Raw genomic sequence first — 24,556 nt, 5'->3', positions numbered from 1 at the left:
TTGTGTGTATATATATATTAATAAATGTCTTGTAGTACAGGAAATGGTGTATATATATTAGTAAATGTCTTGTAGTAAGCAGGAAAACTTTTGAAGTATTCACAAGAAAGATATACATTCAATGGCCAGTTAATTTACTCAGGGCACCATTGTGAATGAGACCCTGGTCTCAATGGGACTACCCTGAATAAATACAAGTTAATACAAATAATTAAAATATGAGGTACACCACCCCGTTCACGAAAATGGATCGCTCCTGCAGACCGTGAGTCACGTGACCATGGCTTGCTATATAAAGCAGGCAGACAAGCATCGAGACATTCAGTTACTGTTCCATTGAACGTTGGAATGGGTAAAACGAGTGACCTACGTGATTTTGAGCATGGTATGATCACGGTGCCAGGCAGCGCCGGTTCTAGTATCTTAGAAACGGCAGGCCTCCTGGGCTTTTCACGCACGAAAGGGTCTAGGGTTTACTAAGAACGGTGCGACGAACAAAAAGTGGGTGAAAACAGCTGGTTGATGATAGAGGTCGAAGGAGAGAGCCAAGCATCATGCGAGCTAACAGGCGGGCCACAAACGGGCAAATCACGTCGCAGTACAACAATGGTGTGCAGAACGGCATCTCGGGAACGCACAACTGGTCGGTCCTTGTCACGGATTGGCTATTGCAGCAGACGACCATACCGGGTTCCTATCAGCTAAAAACAAGATGAAGCGGCTCCGGTGGGCACGCCAACAACACTGGGTTCCTGTTGCGTCATGCTGATGGGAGAGTCAGGATTAGGTGTAAGCAGCATGAGTCCATGGACCCATCCTGCCAGGTGTCAACGGTATAGGCTGTGAGCGGTGGTGTACAGGTGTGGGGAATGCTTTCCTGGCACACGTTAGGTCCCTTGATCCCTTGACACATTCATAGAGCCTTTATGTAGTTCACCAGTGTGTTAATAAGACTTGCTATAAGCATTTATAACAGCTCATAACTCTTTAAAATACATTACACACAGATGGTTCATAGATGTAGCTGTCACTGTGTTCATGATTCAGTACTCCAGCCAAGCCCTCTGATATCATATCTCTAAACCAGATGCCAGAATCCCTTTCATATGGAGAGAGAGAGAGACAGAGAGAGAGAGAGACATAGAGAGAGAGACAGAGAGAGAGAGAGAAAGAGAGAGAGACAGAGAGAAAGAGAGAGAGAGACAGAGAAAGAGAGAGAGACAGAGAAAGAGAGAGAGACAGAGAGAGAGAGAGAGATAGAGAGAGAGAGAGAGAGGTTCATGGAATTCCAACAGCATAAGATCATGGAAACTTGCTACTGGCCTGGACTAGAAAACATTTCAAATTCAAAGTCCATATACCCTCATGGCTCCTATAAATGAACACATTACAAAAAAATACTCTCACTACATTTGAAAAAGGCAGAGCGCTGATGGAGAGAGAGAGACGGAGTGGCGACATCCCTTTGTTTCACTTCACACACATTTGATTGTTTTCCTCCTCACATAGTCACCGCCAGATCAAAGCGTCAAAGCCAGGGTCACGGCACAGTGAAAAAGAGCTGTTCCTGGTATTTAGAGTCATCTGGGGCAGCCGTCGGGGAGAGAGAGAGAGAGAGGGGAAACTCACTGGCATTCCTTCGCTGCCCCAGGGCAGCACGTTGCCACAGCAATGGCAAACACCGCGAAGCGAGTCATTTTTCAAGTCATGCAACAAGAGGCGACATATTATTGCCAATCAACTCCTTGTATATGGCCTGTGTTGTGGCAGCCGGACACATTAACCTTAGCCTCACTGAGTTCTTCTCTGGAGGTGTGTGTGTATACAGTGAATGTACAGTACCAAACAGTAGGAACACCTTCCTATTATTGAGTTGCACCCCCCTTTGCCCTCAGAGCAGCCTCAATTCATCGGGGCATGGACTCTACAAGGTGTTGAAAGCATTCCACAGGGACTGGCCCACGTTGACTCCATAGCTTCCCACAGTTGTGTCAAGTTGACTGGATGTCCTTTGGGTGGTGGACCATTCTTGATACACACAGGAAACTGTTGAGCGTGAAAAACCTAGCAATGTTGCATTTCTTGACACAAACCCGGTGTGCCTGGCACCTACTACCATACCCTGTTCAAAGGCACTTAGATATTTTGTCTTGCCCATTCACCCTCTGAATGGTTGTCACGCCCTGACCTTAGAGATCCTTATTTATTCTCTATGTTTGGTTAGGTCAGGGTGTGACTCGGGTGGGAAAATCTATGTTTTCTGTTTCTTTGTTGTTTTGCCTTGTGTGGTTCCCAATCATAGGCACCTGTCTATCGTTGTCTCTGATTGGGGATCATAAATAAGTTGTCATTTTCCTTTTGGGTTTTGTGGGGTGTTGTTTTCTGGTTAAGGTGGTTTCCCTGACAGAACTGTGCGCTTTCGTTTTCTCCATTTGTCATTTTGTTTGAGAGTTTTTGTGAACATTAAATTATGAAGACTTTCCACGCTGCGCTTTGGTCTCATTCCGACGACGAACGTTACAGAACACCCCACCAAAGAAGGATCAAGCAGCGTGGACAGGAGGAGAGGGGATCCTGGGCACGGGAGAGAAGGGTGTTTAGGACATCGTGGACATGGGAGGAGATCATGGCAGGCGACAAAAGCCTGCCATGGAAACAGGCGGAGGCAGATAGAGAGGAGTGGAGAGGACAGGAGTTACGGCAGAGACGGGAGCACGAGAGGCAATCCCCCCCAAAAAATGGGGGGTGGGGGCACACGGGTTGGCGAGCGGGGCGAGCGAAGTTGGTCACGGTTCCAGTGCCATGTTTTCCGGTTTTACGCAACGTGCCTTCAGTACAAAGTCACAGCCTGTGGCGTGCAGTACATTCTCTCCGTACCTGCCGCGTAAAGAGGGGTATCCAGCCAGGTAGGCTGGTGCCGGCTCAGCGCTCCTGGTCTACAGTGCGCTTCCTCGGTCCGGCTTATCCTGCGCCAGCTCTTCGCGTGGTATCCCCAGTTCGCCAGGAGAACCCAGTGCGGCCTGTTTCGGCTTCCCGCACCTGCCGGGCTAAAGTGGGCATGCAGCAAAAGGGAGAGGTGCACGTCTTAAGCACCAGATCTCCAGTGCTCTCCCACAGCCCGGTTCGACCTGTGCCTCTAAGGACCAGGCATACTGTATGTCTCCCCAGCCTGGTGGGCCCTGTGGCAGCCCCACGCACCAGGCTGTCTATACGTCTCCTCCCATCAGCGAGGGTTCCCAGTCCGGAGCCTCCAGCGACGTTCTCCAGTCCGGAGCCTCCAGCGACGTTCTCCAGTCAGGAGCCTCCAGCGACGTTCTCCAGTCAGGAGCCTCCAGCGACGTTCTCCAGTCAGGAGCCTCCAGCGACGTTCTCCAGTCCCGGGGCTCGCAACGAGGGTGCCCAGTCAAGAGCTTGCAGCGATGATCTATGGTCCGGTCCCGGCGACGATCCCTGCACCGAAGGCGCCACCGAAGTGCGGGGAGCCTAAAGCGGCGCAGGGTCTGCGTCCCGCACTGGAGCCTCCACCGAGAGTAGATGCCCACCCAGACCCTCCCCTATAGGTTCAGGTTTGCGGCCGGAGTCCACACCTTTGGGGGGGGCGGGGGGTACTGTCACGCCCTGACCTTAGAGATCCTTATTTATTCTCTATGTTTGGTTAGGTCAGGGTGTGACTCGGGTGGGAAAATCTATGTTTTCTGTTTCTTTGTTGTTTTGCCGTGTGTGGTTCCCAATCAGAGGCAGCTGTCTATCGTTGTCTCTGATTGGGGATCATATATGCATACCACTGCTGGCTTGCTTTTGAAGCTAAGCAGGGTTGGTCCTGGTCAGTCCCTGGATGGGAGACCAGATGCTGCTGGAAGTGGTGTTGGAGGGCCAGTAGGAGGCACTCTTCCTCTGGTCTAAAAAACAATATCCCAATGCCCCAGGGCAGTGATTGGGGACACTGCCCTGTGTAGGGTGCCGTCTTTCGGATGGGACGTTAAACGGGTGTCCTGACTCTCTGAGGTCGTTAAAGATCCCATGGCACTTATCGTAAGAGTAGGGGTGTTAACCCCGGTGTCCTGGCTAAATTCCCAATCTGGCCCTCAAACCATCATGGTCACCTAATAATCCCCAGTTTACAATTGGCTCATTCATCCCCCTCCTCTCCCCTGTGACTATTCCCCAGGTCGTTGCTGCAAATGAGAATGTGTTCTCAGTCAACTTACCTGGTAAAATAACGGTAAAATAAAAATAAAAAATAAATATATAAGTTTTCATTTTCCGTTTGGGTTTTGTGGGGTGTTGTTTTCTGGTTAAGGTGGTTTCCCTGACAGAACTGAGCGCTTTTGTTTTCTCCGTTTGTCATTTTGTTTGAGAGTTTTTGTGAACATTAAATTATGAACACTTTCCACGCTGCGCTTTGGTCTCATTCCGACGACGAACGTTACAATGGTACATATACACAATCCATGTCTCAATTGTCTGAAGGCTTAAAAATGCTTCTTTAACCTGTCTCCTCCCCCTCATCTACACCAGGGGTCTCCAACAGCTACCAGCCAAACAATTCTGTAAGTACACGCAATTTTAACGTGTTCCACCGCAAACTGTCATAAACAAATCTCACAAGTATCAGACACCGCAAGCTCCCAGCGCAACTTGACATTATCCCACCCCTGGTTAGCCACTACTGGCTTAAAAAACACAATACAATATCTGCCAATTAATTTCTCTGGGATAACCAGAGTGGAGGTTCATTAGGTCTGCTACAGGATAACCAGAGTGGAGGTTCATTAGGTCTGCTACAGGATAACCAGAGTGGAGGTTCATTGGCCTGCTACAGGATTACCAGAGTGGAGGTTAATTGGTCTGCTACGGGATAACCAAAATGGAGGTTCACTGTTGTGACATGCACACTCTTTAACCATGACAATATACACACACACGTTTGTCCAACACGATCTCTCTAAACGTCAAATTTCAAAAGTGTTTTTGACACCCTGGGTTGCTACTCCTACTCAGCTAAATGTCAAATGTTGAAGTGTTAAGGATCAAAGACACCATAGGGATTGAACACGTGACCTTCAGATCCATGGGATAATGCTCATTACATTTTGGTCATTTGGGGGATGCTCTTCTCCAGAGAGGCTGACATACATTTTCATGTCTGTTTCCCCTCCATGGGATTTGAACCCACAACCCTGGTGTAATAAGTGCTATTCTCTACCAACTGAGCCACCTCTGTAGTCCACTACGATTTAGCAAAACTCAAGCCTACTTGATGGTAATAGTTCTCACTGTTGCCCCTAGTGGGCGGTTTTGAAGACATTTCCTGACGTCCTCAATTTTGAAGTGTTATCTTGAACGAGCTGGCTGCATTTTGGCTGCTTACCTCCAGAAGGAGTCCGCTCTCCGTGACGCTGTTGCCCATAGCCTTAGGCAGGCTGTCTTTCCTGGGCTCGGGGACAGAGTTGCTGGATGGACTGATGTGCTTTCTGCTGGACGGCTTCTCGTGATTAACTGGAAATCGAGAGAGAGAGAAATAAAACATAAATACAAAGTTGATATTTCTTATGACTTGACCGTGTCAACTTGTTCTTGTTAAATGGTGGACGATCTACTATTAATGTATCCTTTATTTAACTAGGCAAGTCAGTTAAGAACAATTTCTTATTTACTCCCTGCGCCACTCGGGAGCCCTACTGTACTACCTAATGTACTACTGACTACCTACTATACTACCTAATGTACTACTGTACTACCTACTATACCACCTACTGTACTACTGTACTACCTACTATACTACCTACTATACTACATATTATACTACCCGCTGTACTACCTAATATACTACTTACTATACTGCCTACTGTACTACTCTACTGCCTACTATACTGCCTACTCTGCCACTATACTACCTAGTGTACTACCTACTATACGAACTACTATGCTACCTGCTATACTACCTACTATACTCCCTACTATACTACCTACTATACTACCTACTGTGCCACTATACTACCTACTGTGCTGCCTACTATACTACATACTGTACTACACACTATACTACCTAATGTACTACTGTACTACCTACTATACTACCTACTGTACTACTGTACGACCTACTATACTACATACTATACTACCCGCTGTACTACCTAATACACTACCTACTATACTGCCTACTGTACTACTGTACTGCCTACTATACTACATACTGTGCCACTATACTACCTAATGTACCACCTACTATACTACCTACTATACTATCTACTATACTACCTACTATACTACCTAGTATACTACCTACTGTGCCACTATACTACCTAATGTGCTACCTACCATACTACCTACTGTACTACCTACTGTACTACCTAATGTACTACACACTATACTACCTGATGTGCTACCTGCTATACTACCTACTATACTACCCACTACACTACCTACTGTACTACCTAATGTACTACACACTATACTACCTACCATACTACCCACTGTACTACCTAATGTACTACTATACCACCTACTATACTACCTAGTGTACTACTAGACCACCTACTATACTACCTAATGTACTACTATACCACCTACTATACTACCTAATGTACTACTATACCACCTACTATACTACCTAATGTACTACTATATCACCTACTATACTACCTACTGTACTACTATACCACCTACTATACTACCTACTGTGCTACCTACTGTACCACCTACTTCTAAATACTATACTGCCTAGTGTCCTACTATACTATCTAATGTACTACCTACTGTGCTACTACACTACCTAATGTACTACCTATTATACTGCCTACTATACTACCTACTGTACTACCTGCTATACTAATATACTACCTACTGTACTGCCCACCACACTACTATAGTACTATGCTACATAATATACTACCTACCGTGCTACTATACCATCTGCTGTGCTACCCACTATACTACATGCTATACTGCCTACTGTATACACAACCTTCTATACTACTATACCACCTACTATAACACATACTATACTACTATACTACCTACTATGTTACCTGCTGTACTACCCACTGTACTATTATACCACATACGATACTACCTACTATACTACCTACTGTACTACCTACTATACTACCTACTGTACTACCTACTGTACTACCTACTGTACTACCTACTATACTACCTACTATACTACATACTATACTACCTACTGTACCACCTACTATACTACCTGCTATACTACCTACTATACTACCTACTGTACTACCCACTGTACTACCTACTATACTACCTACTATACTACCTACTGTACTACCTACAATACGACCTACTATACTACCTACTGTACTACCTACTGTACCACCTACTGTACTACCTACTATACTACCTGCCATACTACATACTATACTACCTACTATACTACCCGCTGTACTACCTACTATACTACCTACTATACTACCTACTATACCACCTACTGTACTACCTACTGTACTACCTACTATACTACCTACTATACTACCTACTGTCCTGCCTACTGTACTACCAACTATACTACCTACTATACCACCTACTATACTACCTACTATACTACCTACTGTACTACCTACTATACCACCTACTATACTACATACTATACTACCAGCTATACTACCTACTGTACCACTATACTACCTACTATACTACCTACTATACTACCTCCCGTGCTACCTGCTGTGCTACTATACTACCCACTGTACTACCCGCCATACTACCTACTGTACTACTATACTACCCACTGTACCACCTACTATACTACCTACTGTACTACCTACTATACTACCTACTGTGCTACCTACTATACTACCTACTGTACTACCTACTGTATTACTATACTACCTACTGTACTACCTACTATACTACCTACTGTACTACTGTACTACCTACTATACTACATACTGTGCTACCTACTATACTACCTACTGTACTACCTACTATACTACCTACTGTACTACTGTACTACCTACTATACTACCTACTGTACTACCTACTGTACTACCTACTATAATACCTACTGTACTACTATACTACCTACTATACTACCTACTGTACTACCTACTGTGCTACCTACTATACTACCTACTGTACTACCTACTGTACTACCTACTGTGCTACCTACTATACTACCTACTGTACTACCTACTGTACTACCTACTGCACTACCTACTGTACTACCTACTATACTACCTACTGTGCTACCTACTATACTACATACTGTGCTACCTACTATACTACCTACTGTACTACCTACTATACTACCTACTGTACTACTGGACTACCTACTATACTACCTACTGTACTACCTACGGTACTACCTACTATAATACCTACTGTACTACTATACTACCTACTGTGCTACCTACTATACTACCTACTGTACTACCTACTGTACTACCTACTGTGCTACCTACTATACTACCCACTGTACTACCTACTGCACTACCTACTATAATACCTACTGTACTACTATACTACCTACTGTACTACCTACTATACTACCTACTGTACTACCTACTATAATACCTACTGTACTACTATACTACCTACTGTACTACCTACTATACTACCTACTGTATCTGCTGTACTACCTACTGTACTACCTACTATACTACCTACTATACTACCTGCTGTGCTACCTACTGTACTACCTACTGTACTACCTACTATACTACCTACTATACTACCTAATGTACTACCTACTGTGCTAGCTAATGTACTACCTACTGTACTACCTACTGTACCTACTGTACTACCTACTGTACTACTATACTACCTACTATACTACCTACTATACTACATACTACCTACTGTACTACCTACTGTACTACCTACTATACTACCTACTATACTACCCACTGTACTACCTACTGTACTACCTACTGTGCTACCTAATGTACTACCTACTAGTACAGTCATCTCCCTGGGAAGGCCTAGCGTTCATCTCCCTGGGAAGGCCTAGCGTTCATCTCCCTGGGAAGCCCTAACGTTCAGCTCCCTGGGAAGGCCTAACATTCATGCCACTCACACTCTGTCTAACATTCCTCTAATCCAACATTATGCCATTCATCTGTTCACCAAGCAACATGTTCTTATTTCTAGTGTAATAAGTCATTATAGGCACACAATGAGCAACTCTGAGAATATATCATCAATCTGGAGGGAGGGGAGAGAGGCAGGGAGAGCGGGAGGGAGGGAGGGGTAGAGAAAGTGTGAGAAAGAGAGAGACAGAGAGAGCGTTCAGCTCCCTGGGAAGGCCTAACGTTCAGCTCCCTGGGAAGGCCTAGCGTTCATCTCCCTGGGAAGGCCTAACGTTCAGCTCTCTGGGAAGGCCTAACATTCAGCTCTCTGGGAAGGCCTAACGTTCAGCTCCCTGGGAAGGCCTAGCGTTCATCTCCCTGGGAAGGCCTAACGTTCAGCTCCCTGGGAGGGCCTAACGTTCAGCTCCCTGGGAAGGCCTAACGTTCAGCTCCCTGGGAGGCCTAACGTTCAGCTCCCTGGGAAGGCCTAACGTTCAGCTTCCTGGGAGGGCCTAACGTTCAGCTCTCTGGGAAGGCCTAACGTTCATCTCCCTGGGAAGGCCCAACGTTCAGCTCCCTGGGAAGGCCTAACGTTCAGCTCTCTGGGAAGGCCTAACATTTAGCTCCCTGGGAAGGCCTAACATTTAGCTCTCTGGGAAGGCCTAGTGTTCAACTCCCTGGGAAGGCCTAACGTTCAGCTCCCTGGGAAGGCCTAACATTTAGCTCTCTGGGAAGGCCTAACATTTAGCTCCCTGGGAAGGCCTAGCGTTCATCTCCCTGGGAAGGCCTAGCGTTCAGCTCCCTGGGAAGGCCTAACGTTCAGCTCCCTGGGAAGGCCTAACATTTAGCTCTCTGGGAAGGCCTAGTGTAAAACTCCCTGGGAAGGCCTAGCGTTCATCTCCCTGGGAAGGCCTAACGTTCAGCTCCCTGGGAAGGCCTAACGTTCATCTCCCTGGGAAGGCCTAGCGTTCATCTCCCTGGGAAGGCCTAGCGTTCATCTCCCTGGGAAGCCCTAACGTTCAGCTCCCTGGGAAGGCCTAACATTTAGCTCTCTGGGAAGGCCTAGCGTTCATCTCCCTGGGAGGGCCTAATGTTCAGCTCCCTGGGAAGGCCTAACGTTCAGCTCCCTGGGAAGGCCTAACATTCAGCTCCCTGGGAAGGCCTAGCATTCAGCTCCCTGGGAAGGCCTAACATTCAGCTCTCTGGGAAGGCCTAACATTCAGCTCCCTGGGAAGGCCTAGCATTCAGCTCCCTGGGAAGGCCTAACATTCAGCTCTCTGGGAGGGCCTAACATTCAGCTCCCTGGGAAGGCCTAACGTTCAGCTCTCTGGGAAGGCCTAGCGTTCAGCTCTCTGGGAAGGCCTAGTGTTCAGCTCCCTGGGAAGACCTAACGTTCATCTCCCTGGGAAGGCCTAACATTTAGCTCTCTGGGAAGGCCTAGTGTTCAGCTCCCTGGGAAGGCCTAACGTTCATCTCCCTGGGAAGGCCTAGCATTCAGCTCCCTGGGAAGGCCTAACATTTAGCTCCCTGGGAAGGCCTAACATTCAGCTCTCTGGGAAGGCCTAGTGTTCAGCTCTCTGGGAAGGCCTTACGTTCAGCTCTCTGGGAAGGCCTAACATTCAGCTCTCTGGGAAGGCCTAACATTTAGCTCTCTGGGAAGGCCTAGTGTTCAGCTCCCTGGGAGGGCCTAACGTTCAGCTCCCTGGGAAGGCCTAGTGTTCATCTCCCTGGGAAGGCCTAGCGTTCATCTCCCTGGGAAGGCCTAGTGTTCAGCTCCCTGGGAATCCCTAACGTTCAGCTCCCTGGGAGGGCCTAACGTTCAGCTCCCTGGGAGGGCCTAACGTTCAGCTCCCTGGGAAGCCCTAACGTTCAGCTCCCTGGGAAGGCCTAACGTTCAGCTCTCTGGGAAGGCCTAACATTTAGCTCCCTGGGAAGGCCTAACATTTAGCTCTCTGGGAAGGCCTAGTGTTCAACTCCCTGGGAAGGCCTAACGTTCAGCTCCCTGGGAAGGCCTAACATTTAGCTCTCTGGGAAGGCCTAACATTTAGCTCCCTGGGAAGGCCTAGCGTTCATCTCCCTGGGAAGGCCTAGCGTTCAGCTCCCTGGGAAGGCCTAACGTTCAGCTCCCTGGGAAGGCCTAACATTTAGCTCTCTGGGAAGGCCTAGTGTAAAACTCCCTGGGAAGGCCTAGCGTTCATCTCCCTGGGAAGGCCTAACGTTCAGCTCCCTGGGAAGGCCTAACGTTCATCTCCCTGGGAAGGCCTAGCGTTCATCTCCCTGGGAAGGCCTAGCGTTCATCTCCCTGGGAAGCCCTAACGTTCAGCTCCCTGGGAAGGCCTAACATTTAGCTCTCTGGGAAGGCCTAGCGTTCATCTCCCTGGGAGGGCCTAATGTTCAGCTCCCTGGGAAGGCCTAACGTTCAGCTCCCTGGGAAGGCCTAACATTCAGCTCCCTGGGAAGGCCTAGCATTCAGCTCCCTGGGAAGGCCTAACATTCAGCTCTCTGGGAAGGCCTAACATTCAGCTCCCTGGGAAGGCCTAGCATTCAGCTCCCTGGGAAGGCCTAACATTCAGCTCTCTGGGAGGGCCTAACATTCAGCTCCCTGGGAAGGCCTAACGTTCAGCTCTCTGGGAAGGCCTAGCGTTCAGCTCTCTGGGAAGGCCTAGTGTTCAGCTCCCTGGGAAGACCTAACGTTCATCTCCCTGGGAAGGCCTAACATTTAGCTCTCTGGGAAGGCCTAGTGTTCAGCTCCCTGGGAAGGCCTAACGTTCATCTCCCTGGGAAGGCCTAGCATTCAGCTCCCTGGGAAGGCCTAACATTTAGCTCCCTGGGAAGGCCTAACATTCAGCTCTCTGGGAAGGCCTAGTGTTCAGCTCTCTGGGAAGGCCTTACGTTCAGCTCTCTGGGAAGGCCTAACATTCAGCTCTCTGGGAAGGCCTAACATTTAGCTCTCTGGGAAGGCCTAGTGTTCAGCTCCCTGGGAAGCCCTAACGTTCAGCTCCCTGGGAGGGCCTAACGTTCAGCTCCCACCCTCGTAAACATTGTAGCACTCCCCTCTGACAGGCCTTGTGTGCACCCTCCCTCCCTCCGCAGCACAGGAAATCCACGGGGGGGGGGGGGGGGGCTGGCTGACCGAAGCCCCGTTGTCACACAAGCTAACCGCCTATCAATCTTCTCTCTGGTCCCTGACAGAGCGCTGGCACCTGGCCAAACCCTTGCGTGCAAGCCGGCGAGACACATTAGCCTATAAAGAATTTAATCATAACAACAGCTGTTAAATATTGATGACTGCTGGCAAACGTTGAATGCTCTCCGCAAAGGTCAAAACCGCAGTGTAGTGGAAACAAATTCTTCATTATATGATGTATTGAATATCCCAAACTCTCTTTTTTAGGTAATGTGGCATGAAATCAAGGACAAAAGCTGAAAGAACATAAGCACTTCAGGTGCGTTTAGCAGGTGCTAGACTTGTAGCTCAGGGCTTGCTTTTGTTCCTCTGTAGTTTCTGAAGAGAAACTGAATTCATTTTTTTTTTTTTTTTTTTGTGGTTCTATTTCCTTGTTAGTCTTCTTGTCTTGTTATAAGGCCACAACATTGTAGTATTTTCTGTGTTATGGTTGCAATTCTTGAACCGAGACCACAATCACATTAAATATAAATAGAGCATACAAATTGATGTTTATTCTGTGTAAAATATAGTTATATCTCTGTGGATATGTTGTTGTAATTAAAAAACAGATTTGGCAACTCTCCCTTTATGTTTAAAAAAATAGAAGGCAACTCCAATAAATGTTATTTGGGGAGAAATCACACATTTCATATTTCGCTGTAGAATAGAACCAAGTGAGTGACATCATGAAAAAGGGCCGGCAGGTATCCTAGTGGTTAGAGTGTAGAGGTGGCAGGTAGCCTAGTGGTTAGAGTGTAGAGGTGGCAGGTATCCTAGTGGTTAGAGTGTAGAGGCGACACGTAGCCTAGTGGTTAGAGTGTAGAGGTGGCAGGTAGCCTAGTGGTTAGAGTGTAGAGCGACATGGTAGCCTAGTGGTTAGAGTGTAGAGGTGGCAGGTAGCCTAGTGGTTAGAGTGTAGAGCGACATGGTAGCCTAGTGGTTAGAGTGTAGAGGTGGCAGGTAGCCTAGTGGTTAGAGTGTAGAGGTGGCAGGTAGCCTAGTGGTTAGAGTGTAGAGGTGGCAGGTAGCCTAGTGGTTAGAGTGTAGAGGTGGCAGGTAGCCTAGTGGTTAGAGTGTGGACGTGGCAGGTAGTCTAGTGGTTAGTGTGTAGAGGTGGCAGGTAGCCTAGTGGTTAGAGTGTAGAGGTGGCAGGTAGCCTAGTGGTTAGAGTGTAGAGGCGGTAGGTAGCCAGGTGGTTAGAGTGTAGAGGTGGCAGGTAGCCTGGTGGTTAGAGTGTAGAGGTGGCAGGTAGTCTAGTGGTTAGAGTGTAGAGGTGGCAGGTAGTCTAGTGGTTAGAGTGTAGAGGTGGCAGGTAGTCTAGTGGTTAGAGTGTAGGGGTGGCAGGTAGCCTAGTGGTTAGAGTGTAGAGGTGGCAGGTAGTCTAGTGGTTAGAGTGTAGAGGTGGCAGGTAGCCTAGTGGTTAGAGTGTGGACGTGGCAGGTAGCCTAGTGGTTAGAGTGTAGAGGTGGCAGGTAGCCTAGTGGTTAGAGTGTAGAGGTGGCAGGTAGCCTAGTGGTTAGAGTGTAGAGGTGGCAGGTAGCCTAGTGGTTAGAGTGTAGAGGTGGCAGGTAGCCTAGTGGTTAGAGTGTAGAGGTGGCAGGTAGCCTAGTGGTTAGAGTGTAGAGGTGGCAGGTAGCCTAGTGGTTAGAGTGTAGAGGTGGCAGGTAGCCTAGAGGTTAGAGTGTAGAGGTGGCAGGTAGCCTAGTGGTTAGAGTGTAGAGGCGGCAGGTAGCCTAGTGGTTAGAGTGTGGAGGTGGCAGGTAGCCTAGTGGTTAGAGTGTAGAGGTGGCAGGTAGTCTAGTGGTTAGAGTGTAGAGGTGGCAGGTAGCCTAGGGGTTAGAGTGTAGAGGTGGCAGGTAGTCTAGTGGTTAGAGTGTAGAGGTGGCAGGTAATGGTTAGAGTGTAGAGGTGGCAGGTAGTGGTTAGAGTGTAGAGGCGGCAGGTAGTGGTTAGAGTGTAGAGGCGGCAGGTAGTGGTTAGAGTGTAGAGGCGGCAGGTAGTGGTTAGAGTGTAGAGGTGGCAGGTAGTGGTTAGAGAGTTGGGCCAGTACCCTAAAGGTTGCTAGATTGAATCCCTGAGCTGACAAGGTAAAAATCTGTCGTTCTGCCCCTGAACAAGGCAGTTAACCCACTGTTCCCCAGTAGGCCGTCATTATAAATAAGACTTTGTTCTTAACTGACTTGCCTAGTTAATAAATAAAGGTTAAATAGAAAAACAACAGCACAGGAAGCCATATATCTAGAGGGAACACATTTTCTCTCAGAGGACATGAAAACACAAAGGTTCATACTGTAACTAACAGTAGGTCAGTAGATCAGTAGGTCAGTAGGTCAGTAGGTCGGTAGGTCAGTAGATCAGAAGATCAGTAGGTCAGTAGGTCGGTAGGTCGGTAGGTCAGTAGATCAGAAGATCAGTAGATCAGTAGGTCAGAAGATCAGTAGATCAGTAGATCAGAAGATCAGTAGGTCAGTAGGTCGGTAGGTCAGTAGATCAGAAGATCAGTAGGTCAGTAGGTCGGTAGGTCAGTAGATCAGAAGATCAGTAGGTCAGTAGGTCGGTAGGTCAGTAGATCAGTAGATCAGAAGATCAGTAGGTCAGTAGGTCGGTAGGTCGGTAGGTCAGTAGATCAGAAGATCAATAGATCAGTAGGTCAGAAGATCAGTAGATCAGTAGATCAGAAGATCAGTAGGTCAGTAGGTCGGTAGGTCAGTAGATCAGAAGATCAGTAGGTCAGTAGGTCGGTAGGTCAGTAGATCAGAAAATCAGTAGGTCAGTAGTCGGTAGGTCAGTAGATCAGTAGATCAGAAGATCAGTAGGTCAGTAGGTCGGTAGGTCAGTAGATCAGAAGATCAGTAGGTCAGTAGGTCGGTAGGTCAGTAGATCAGTAGGTCAGTAGGTCAGTAGGTCGGTAGGTCAGTAGATCAGAAGATCAGTAGGTCAGTCGGTCGGTAGGTCGGTAGGTCGGTAGGTCAGTAGATCAGAAGATCAGTAGATCAGTAGGTCAGAAGATCAGTAGATCAGTAGATCAGAAGATCAGTAGATCAGTAGGTCAGTAGATCAGAAGATCAGTAGATCAGTACATCAGTAGGTCAGTAGATCAGAAGATCGGTAGATCGGTAGGTCAGTAGGTCAGTAGATCAGAAGATCGGTAGATCGGTAGGTCGGTAGGTCGGTAGATCAGTAGGTCAGTAGATCAGTAGATCAGTAGATCAGTAGGTCAGTAGATCAGAAGATCGGTAGATCGGTAGGTCAGTAGGTCAGTAGGTCAGAAGATCGGTAGATCGGTAGATCGGTAGATCGGTAGGTCGGTAGGTCGGTAGATCAGAAGATCAGTAGATCAGAAGATCGGTAGATCGGTAGATCGGAAGATCGGTAGATCGGTAGGTCGGTAGGTCTGTAGGTCGGTAGGTCGGCAGGTCGGCAGGTCGGCAGGTCGGCCGGTCGGTCGGTCGGTAGGTCGGTAGGTCGGTAGGTCAGTGGGTCGGTAGGTCAGTAGGTCAGTAGGTCAGTAGATCAGTAGGTCAGTAGGTCAGTAGGTCAGTAGATCAGTAGGTCAGTAGGTCAGTAGATCAGTAAGGGTGTGTAGGTCAAATCACTGGGGAAGACAGTGATGTGGTGTGATAAATTGTGTTGTTTGTTCTGTAACCTGTTAATTCATATGCCTTGCGACCGTGATATATAGGCCTAAAGGCAGAGACAATAAGAAGACACAGTGGCAGAATAAATTCAACCACACCTTTGTTTCATCACAAAACTGGAGAGCAACCTCTGTCCAGTCAAGTCCACAAAGCATATTGCATGTACATTAACAGACAGTTACACGACCTACAGCACAGTCAAGCAAGTTCATGTTTCCAACATTTTCTGACTACTAAACAACTATTGATGTAGAACCACAGAGAGTTACTGCAAGTCGTAAAGAAAACAGGATCTGCCTCTAATATTCCAGGAACATTTCAACATCAAATCACCTCTACTTAGTCTAACACAATGACAAATAAAAGATACCAAAAATGATTTAGTCCAATCAACATCCACTTAATATGATGTGGCTGTCCATTGTTCTGATTTCTTTGTGTGTGTGTGTGTGTGTGTGTGTGTGTGTGTGTGTGTGTGTGTGTGTGTGTGTGTGTGTGTGTGTGTGTGTGTGTGTGTGTGTGTGTGTGTACACGTGCGTGTGTGTGTACGTGCGTGTTCGTGCAAGTAGAAAAAACATGTTGATTCACGCTGACTTGTAGAGAAACACCAATGCCATCCTCCTCTCTTTCATGTTGAGGAAACGCTCTATCACTCTGTCATACAGTACACACTTTTATATTTCGTTGTCCTCGGCTACCTGGCTAAAATGCTTGCTCGCTAGCCTAACTTCCATTCATGGGCAACGTTAGCTATTTAACATCAGCCTTCTACATCTAGCTACATATTGAACTTCCGTCTTCTCAGGTCAGGGGCACAACAATCTATGAATTAATGGTTGGGTCAGAATTGCCGTTATAATCATTGGCCAGTACGGATAATTAAGTACACCGACATGTCCAAATCACTATCTCCATCCATGGCTAATTTAGGAAAGGGACAATTTTAGCAAGCTAGCTAGCTAGCCACCGGAAGACAACAACCCAACGAGATGCAACAATTCAAGTTTTTCTGTCAATGACGTATTGCTCTCAATGAGATTTGATAGGAGTGACGCCAAATCCAAACTGGCTTCCCTTGACATTTTTTTTTGGTGCACCAGGAACATTCACAGTTGAGCTCACAAATTTTTTATACTTTTTTTTTATCAAGGGAAGCCAAATGCTCGCTGGTTTCCCTTGCCTTCAGTGCTACGGGCGACAACAATGTCATACTTGTTTGGACCAGACAGCATCAAATAGATGGCCCACATGTAAAGAGACAGATGGGTGCTGTTTCGCTTGCTCGGATGATTTCTCCGGTGAGATACACTCAGCCTCTTTTGAATTTAATGAAAATTATGAAACACTGAGGGACAAAAAATGTATTATATTATGTTTTCAAATGTTTTTGTGTTTGGGGGAAGCCGGGCTTCCCTTGGCATCCATGAATACACGCCACTGACTTAAATATGTTTGAACTTGTGGCTTGAATATTACTGGGATATGATTATTATAGCTACTTCCACACAGTAATAGTGTTTGACTTTCAAAATATACTACCGTAGCTTTTTAAATTTACCATGACATATCTGAAACTAAAGGCAACTCGAGCAGAAGATCTCATGGCAAAAGTACAACCATGACCTCAACCATGGCAGCAATGAGGAACATTCCAGAATGTTCCATGTCATGGAATGGTAAAACACACCAAATCACCCCCCCCCCCCCCGCTACATATACACTTCATTTGGACGACCAACAACAGGCAGAGTGTATGCATTAGTCTGAGATGAGAAAATGAAGCAGGAGGGATTTTTTAATTTTCTTCGAGTGCCCAAATGAAATCATTAGTGAAGCACGTTACAATGATCCATTCAATTGTTTATTATGCCGGTGATTTAAAAGGTCCTTTTGTGGATATCAATCACATATATCCAGCACGACAAACCAGGATAGACTAATTGTTCAGTCATTTCCCCTCTCCCTGCTAGTTTCCTAGACGGGGCTAGAAGAAGAAGACACTCAGGGTGAGAAGGTTCCTGGGAATTAACGGCAACTCCATTGCTTCAGCGGGCACTCTGACTGACCGCTCTGACGGTCCGTCCGTCCGTCAGTCAGAGTGCCGTTAATTCCCAGGAACCTTCTCACCCTGAGTGTCTTCTTCTTCTAGCCCCGTCTAGGAAACTAGCAGGGACCGACCGACCGACCGACCGACCGGCTGGCCGACTGACTGACTGACTGTATGCAGCAGTTCTATTTATATCTGTAGTTAATTCCGGTTTCCTTTGATAAACTATACACGTTAATTCATTTGTTTCAGGGTTCGTCCTCGTCCAGACGACCAAGGGGATTGAGATACAACCCTGACTCTGTTATCGGCATGGGTTGTGACTGGCTTCTCTGTTGCTTTATCAACAACATGTGTTGGCCATTGAAGATCCCTTGAAGCCCAGTCATAAGGGTTAGGGCTAGCCCTCTGTGTAATGGTAACATCTACTCGTGTAAAGGAGAGAGAGACCAAGTTGTTGGGTTTTACAGGTGATATCAAACCGGAGCTGGAGACCTCACACACTGCGTTGTCTGAGGCATCAGCACCCATTAACCGACTTGTGTGTGTGTGTGTGTGTGTGCACACCCGTCAAATGCTATTTATAGCTTTCCCTTTCCATTCATATGCTGACAAGAATGATGGGAGCGTTACATTCATAAAACTGATAAAAAGGGGATCATCCTCTATTTACATCCTCTCTGTTTACATCCTCTCTGTTTACATCCTCTCTATTTACATCCTCTCTATTTACAACCTCTCTGTTTTACATCCTCTCTGTTTACATCCTCTCTGTTTTACATCCTCTCTATTTACATCCTCTCTGTTTACATCCTCTCTGTTTACATCCTCTCTGTTTTACATCCTCTCTGTTTACATCCTCTCTGTTTTACATCCTCTCTGTTTACATCCTCTCTATTTACATCCTCTCTGTTTTACATCCTTCTCTATTTACATCCTCTCTGTTTTACATCCTCTCTGTTTTACATCCTCTCTGTTTTACATCCTTCTCTATTTACATCTTCTCTGTTTTACATCCTTCTCTATTTACATCCTCTCTATTTACATCCTCTCTGTTTTACATCCTCTCTATTTACAACCTCTCTGTTTTACATCCTCTCTGTTTACATCCTCTCTATTTACATCCTCTCTATTTACAACCTCTCTGTTTTACATCCTCTCTGTTTACATCCTCTCTGTTTTACATCCTCTCTATTTACATCCTCTCTGTTTACATCCTCTCTGTTTACATCCTCTCTGTTTTACATCCTCTCTGTTTACATCCTCTCTGTTTTACATCCTCTCTGTTTACATCCTCTCTATTTACATCCTCTCTGTTTTACATCCTTCTCTATTTACATCCTCTCTGTTTTACATCCTCTCTGTTTTACATCCTCTCTGTTTTACATCCTTCTCTATTTACATCTTCTCTGTTTTACATCCTTCTCTATTTACATCCTCTCTATTTACATCCTCTCTGTTTTACATCCTCTCTGTTTACATCCTCTCTGTTTACATCCTCTCTGTTTTACATCCTCTCTGTTTACATCCTCTCTGTTTACATCCTCTCTATTTACATCCTCTCTATTAACATCCTCCTGGTTTTACATCCTCTCTGTTTTACATCCTCTCTGTTTTACATCCTCTCTGTTTACATCCTCTCTATTTACATCCTCTCTATTAACATCCTCCTGGTTTTACATCCTCTCTGTTTACATCCTCTCTATTTACATCCTCTCTGTTTACATCCTCTCTGTTTTACATCCTCTCTGTTTTACATCCTATCTGTTTACATCCTCTCTGTTTACATCCTCTCTGTTTACATCCTCTCTGTTTACATCCTCTCTGTTTTACATCCTCTCTGTTTACATCCTCTCTGTTTTACATCCTCTCTGTTTTACATCCTCTGTTTTTCACAAGCAGGGTGTTACCGTAATACTTCACCACCCACTGTATTATTTCATTGTTTCAAAGGAAAAATGAATGAATTCAATTAGCTTTTATATATTTACAATACATAGGCATAATGTATGTAAACATATTGCAAGTCAATGTTTTTAGTAAGCTGTAAACACATTTAGTAAACTCTAAACTCATTTAGTAAGCTGTAAACACATTTAGTAAACTCTAAACTCATTTAGTAAACTTTAAACTCATTTAGTAAACTGTAAACACATTTAGTAAACTTTAAACTCATTTAGTAAGCTGTAAACACATTTAGTAAACTTTAAACTCATTTAGTAAGCTGTAAACACATTTAGTAAACTCTAAACTCATTTAGTAAGCTGTAAACTCATTTGGTAAACTCTAAACTCATTTATTAAGTTGTAAACTCCTTTAGTAAACTCTAAACTCATTTAGTAAGTTGTAAACTCATTTAGTAAGCTGTAAACTCATTTAGTAAGCTGTAAACACATTTAGTAAACTCTAAACTCATTTAGTAAGCTGTAAACTCATTTAGTAAACTGTAAACTAATTTAGTAAACTCTAAACTCATTTAGTAAGCTGTAAACACATGTAGTAAGCTGTAAACACATTTGGTAAGCTGTAAACACATTTAGTAAACTCTAAACTAATTTAGTAAACTCTAAACTCATTTAGTAAGTTGTAAACTCATTTAGTTAGCTGTAAACTCATTTAGTAAGCTGTAAACTCATTTAATAAGCTGTAAACTCATTTAGTAAACTGTAAACTCATTTAGTAAGCTGTAAACTGTAGAAATGCAATTTATTTCAAGTTTAATAAGAGCCAAATCTGAAATGAAAAGCTCCCGTTTAAACAAGCAAAAACTTTAGGACTGAAACAGATGTGTTTCTGAATGTGGTGGACAGAATAAACCATCCACATGTTTTATAGCAAATGATGGCAAATACAAAGCAGGGGAGAGAGAGCCATATGGGGTTTTGTGTGGGCTTGGCTCTGTAGCAGAGTTATTGTAAGTACTTCGTAGGGTCCGGGATCCTAAAGTAAATCCACTTAATCAAAGTCAGAGCAAAACATTTTACTTTGGGGCCCAAGGCCTCGGGTTATAGAACTTTTAAGAATTATACAGCAGATCCCCTATTTTTTTTTTTTTGTACAGTATATTCAATCAATCATGTGAAAGCTAAATCGTCACCGCGATTTTTTATTCTCATGGAAATGTGTAAAGACTTAGCTTTAGACTTTAGTTCTGAAGACTTAAAGTTGATGAAGTTGACAGTGAATGCCTTGAATATAGCTATGTGCAGGAAACACTTAAGACAAGACAAACAACTCTGGAAATAATTATTTGCTTTGGAGCCCTCTATTTTAGTCTCCTGGGTGCGGGGATGAGAGGAGAAAGAGAAAGAGAGAGAAAGAGGAGAAGGACAGGTTTAAAGAGAGTCCGGACAGACAGAGAGAAGTGCACCCCATGCAATGGGATTCACCATTTGAAGGCTATCCACAAAGACAAAGCAGATAGGCCTATGAGCATGGCTAGAAGTTTCCTCCTACTCAACTGGTCAACACTTAGCATGGTCTATTTTGCGGTTGCACTTGCTAGCTAACCAGCCGAGGCCCGTACTTGACACCTCTCAGAATGATGTGTTTTTACTTGGAATGTTATCATCACCTTCATCTGATGAAGTATTGCAACAGTGAGCCCTATTGGATGACGTATTGCAACAGTGAGCCCTATTGGATGAAGTATTAGAACAGTGAGCCCTATTGGATGAAGTATTGCAACAGTGAGCCCTATTGGACGAAGTATTGCAACAGAGGATCTCTGGATCTCTGCCCACACAACAACAGAAGTAATCTGTTAAAAATATTATAGTCTGTTTCAGCCCAATGAGGGAAACAATAAGTTGGTCCTGCGAGGTGAATCCATATGGGAGCTGGGCCGGAGAGTGCTGCAGTAGTGCACCCACAACACGCAATACTAGCTGGCTAGGCTAACTAACCCTGAGCTGGCTAGGCTAACTAACCCTGAGCTGGCTAGGCTAACTAACCCTGAGCTGGCTAGGCTAACTAACCCTGAGCTGGCTAGGCTAACTAACCCTGAGCTGGCTAGGCTAACTAACCCTGAGCTGGCTAGGCTTACTAACCCTGAGCTGATTAGACTAACTAACCCTGAGCTGGCTAGACTAACTAACCCTCAGCTGGATAGACTAACTAACTAACCCTGAGCTGGCTAGACTAACTAACCCTGAGCTGGCTAGACTAACTAACCCTGAGCTGGTTAGGCTAACTAACCCTGAGCTGGTAAGACTAACTAACCCTGAGCTGGTTAGACTAACTAATCCTGAGCTGGCTAGACTAACTAACCCTGAGCTGGTTAGGCTAACTAACCCTGAGCTGGTTAGACTAACTAACCCTGAGCTGGTTAGACGAACTAACCCTGAGCTGGCTAGACTAACTAACCCTGAGCTGGTTAGACTAACTAACCCTGAGCTGGTTAGACTAACTAACCCTGAGCTGGCTAGACTAACTAACCCTGAGCTGGTTAGGCTAACTAACCCTGAGCTGGTTAGACTAACTAACCCTGAGCTGGCTAGACTAACTAACCCTGAGCTGGTTAGGCTAACTAACCCTGAGCTGGTTAGACTAACTAACCCTTCGCTGGCTAGAATAACTAACCCTGAGCTGGTTGGACTAACTAACCCTGAGCTGGCTAGACTAACTAACCCTGAGCTGGCTAGAATAACTAACCCTGAGCTGGTTGGACTAACTAACCCTGAGCTGGCTAGACTAACTAACCCTGAGCTGGCTAGACTAACTAACCCTGAGCTGGCTAGACTAACTAACCCTGAGCTGGCTAGACTAACTAACCCTGAGCTGGTTGGACTAACTAACCCTGAGCTGGTTGGACTAACTAACCCTGAGCTGGCTAGACTAACTAACCCTGAGCTGGCTAGACTAACTAACCCTGAGCTGCAGCAGCAGTAGCCTTCAGCCATTGGGACGTTGCCTCTTTTCATGTTGTGTTAGCACTAGGCCACTCATCCGGTACCTGTTTAGCATTAGCGCTAACTTTGTGGGAAAAGACTTTGGGCAGCGAACTATTCTCTCTTCAGTTATCATTCAAAATCCGACCGCCGTCCACCACCATGCCTACTGCATGTGTGTTTATATCTGTATCAAGAGTTAACCTAGCCAAGGAGGATACTCAGCAGAGAACAGGCTGAGGATAATCAGAGTTAGAGTAAGGAGTAATGAGCTAGTGCTGGTACTTTGGATGCACCGATGTTGATGAGGGGAGGACACAGTCAGAGAACTGATGAGCTGAAGAGTCATGGACCCTGTTGGCATTGTCACCGTTAATACTGCCACTGGCGAGAGAGGTACAAGAAACGGACACCCCCTGGCAACGGTCCAAACAGCTCTCTATGCAACGATGAACTAGCTGATTCACAAGTCTGTGGACGGACCTGGACGCCCGATCGACAATCTACCTGTCACACGACACCCGCCAAAGATTGACACGTTAATGGCGATGATGAATTATGTACGATCCGGATCGCGACTATCACTTGATCCCCAAACTGTGGACACATTTATCACCTTATGGTCACTTAATTACAGTTCCTGGGGCCTCTGGCAGAGTACAACGAGGTCACAGTATCACCTTTTATAGAGCAGGTATTAACTTGTCAATAACGTGTCAATAATGAACGTAGATAATGGCAATATCTGGATGATAATACTGACATACTGTATAAGGGACATGATATGAATCAGTGTAGTCATCAAACTCTGTGTGACATTTTCTTCTGGCTCAATCCATTTATATATATATTTAAATGTTATATTTAACCTTTCTTTAACTAGGCAAGGCAGTTAAGAACAAATTCTTATTTACAATGACGGCCTACACCGGCCAAACCCGGACGACGCTGGGCCAATTGCGCGCCGCCCTTATGGGACGACCAATCACGGCCGTTTGTGATACAGCCTGGATGCCATATCTGACTGCATGTCATAAAGCATCATACATAACATTGTTCAACATTCGTGACTAGTGACTTCAGCCCTCCCATTGGCCAGGTTCACATGTCACAGCCAGCCTTATTTACACAATACTGTTTCCAATATTTATTACGGGCACTTCATTAGCATGTATGACGGGCGGACACAGTGGAGAAGGGAGGATTGATTTTTCCCATGCATCCTCCTTAATTGTGATCTTCCTGCAGGCTGTTGAGCCTCACGCGCTTGACGGAGAGCGACCGCCAGATCATGCAAGTCTGCTAAAAGTGGAAAAGCCATGGGAGTCACGCAGGCCCCCACCAGAGCTACACAACACAGCTCTTCTTCTCTCCCTCTCCCTCTCTGTCCCCTTTCTCTCTCTCTGTCTCTCTCTCTCTCTCTCTATCTCTCTGTCTCTCTCTCTCTGTCCCCTCTCTCTCTCTCTCTCTCTCTCTCTCTCTCTCTCTCTCTCTCTCTCTCTCTCTCTCTCTCTCTCTCTCTCTCTCTCTCTCAGGCATCTGGATTTTGTGTGTTTGTGTTTGGTGTGTGTGTGTGTGTGTGTGTGTGTGTGTGTGTGTGTGTGTGTGTGTGTGTGTGTGTGTGTGTGTGTGTGTGTGTGTGTGTGTGTGTATACAGTACACTGTATATATTTTGCTCAACCAATGAAGCTTTTAGTGTACACTCAATGTACACATGACATAGTAACTTGTCTTCTGTTCAACACAACTACTGTCATTATCAATATGGGCACGTTTCTCACACA

General features: G+C 45.7%; 1 protein-coding gene across 1 annotated transcript in view; it reads right to left on the bottom strand.

The window, feature by feature from the left end:
* Window positions 1-24,556, bottom strand: part of LOC129822998 (aryl hydrocarbon receptor repressor-like) — a 166,689-nt gene that overhangs the window by 17,578 nt on the left and 124,555 nt on the right. The window contains exon 3 of the mRNA XM_055881647.1: window positions 5,372-5,499. Within this exon, the coding sequence (XP_055737622.1) occupies window positions 5,372-5,499 (128 nt within the window). The remainder of the gene's footprint in view (window positions 1-5,371; window positions 5,500-24,556) is intronic.

The sequence above is a fragment of the Salvelinus fontinalis genome, chromosome 25, assembly GCF_029448725.1.
Source record: "Salvelinus fontinalis isolate EN_2023a chromosome 25, ASM2944872v1, whole genome shotgun sequence".
In the NCBI taxonomy this organism is placed as follows: Eukaryota; Metazoa; Chordata; class Actinopteri; order Salmoniformes; family Salmonidae; genus Salvelinus; species Salvelinus fontinalis.
This window is presented reverse-complemented; position numbering and strand designations above follow the sequence as displayed.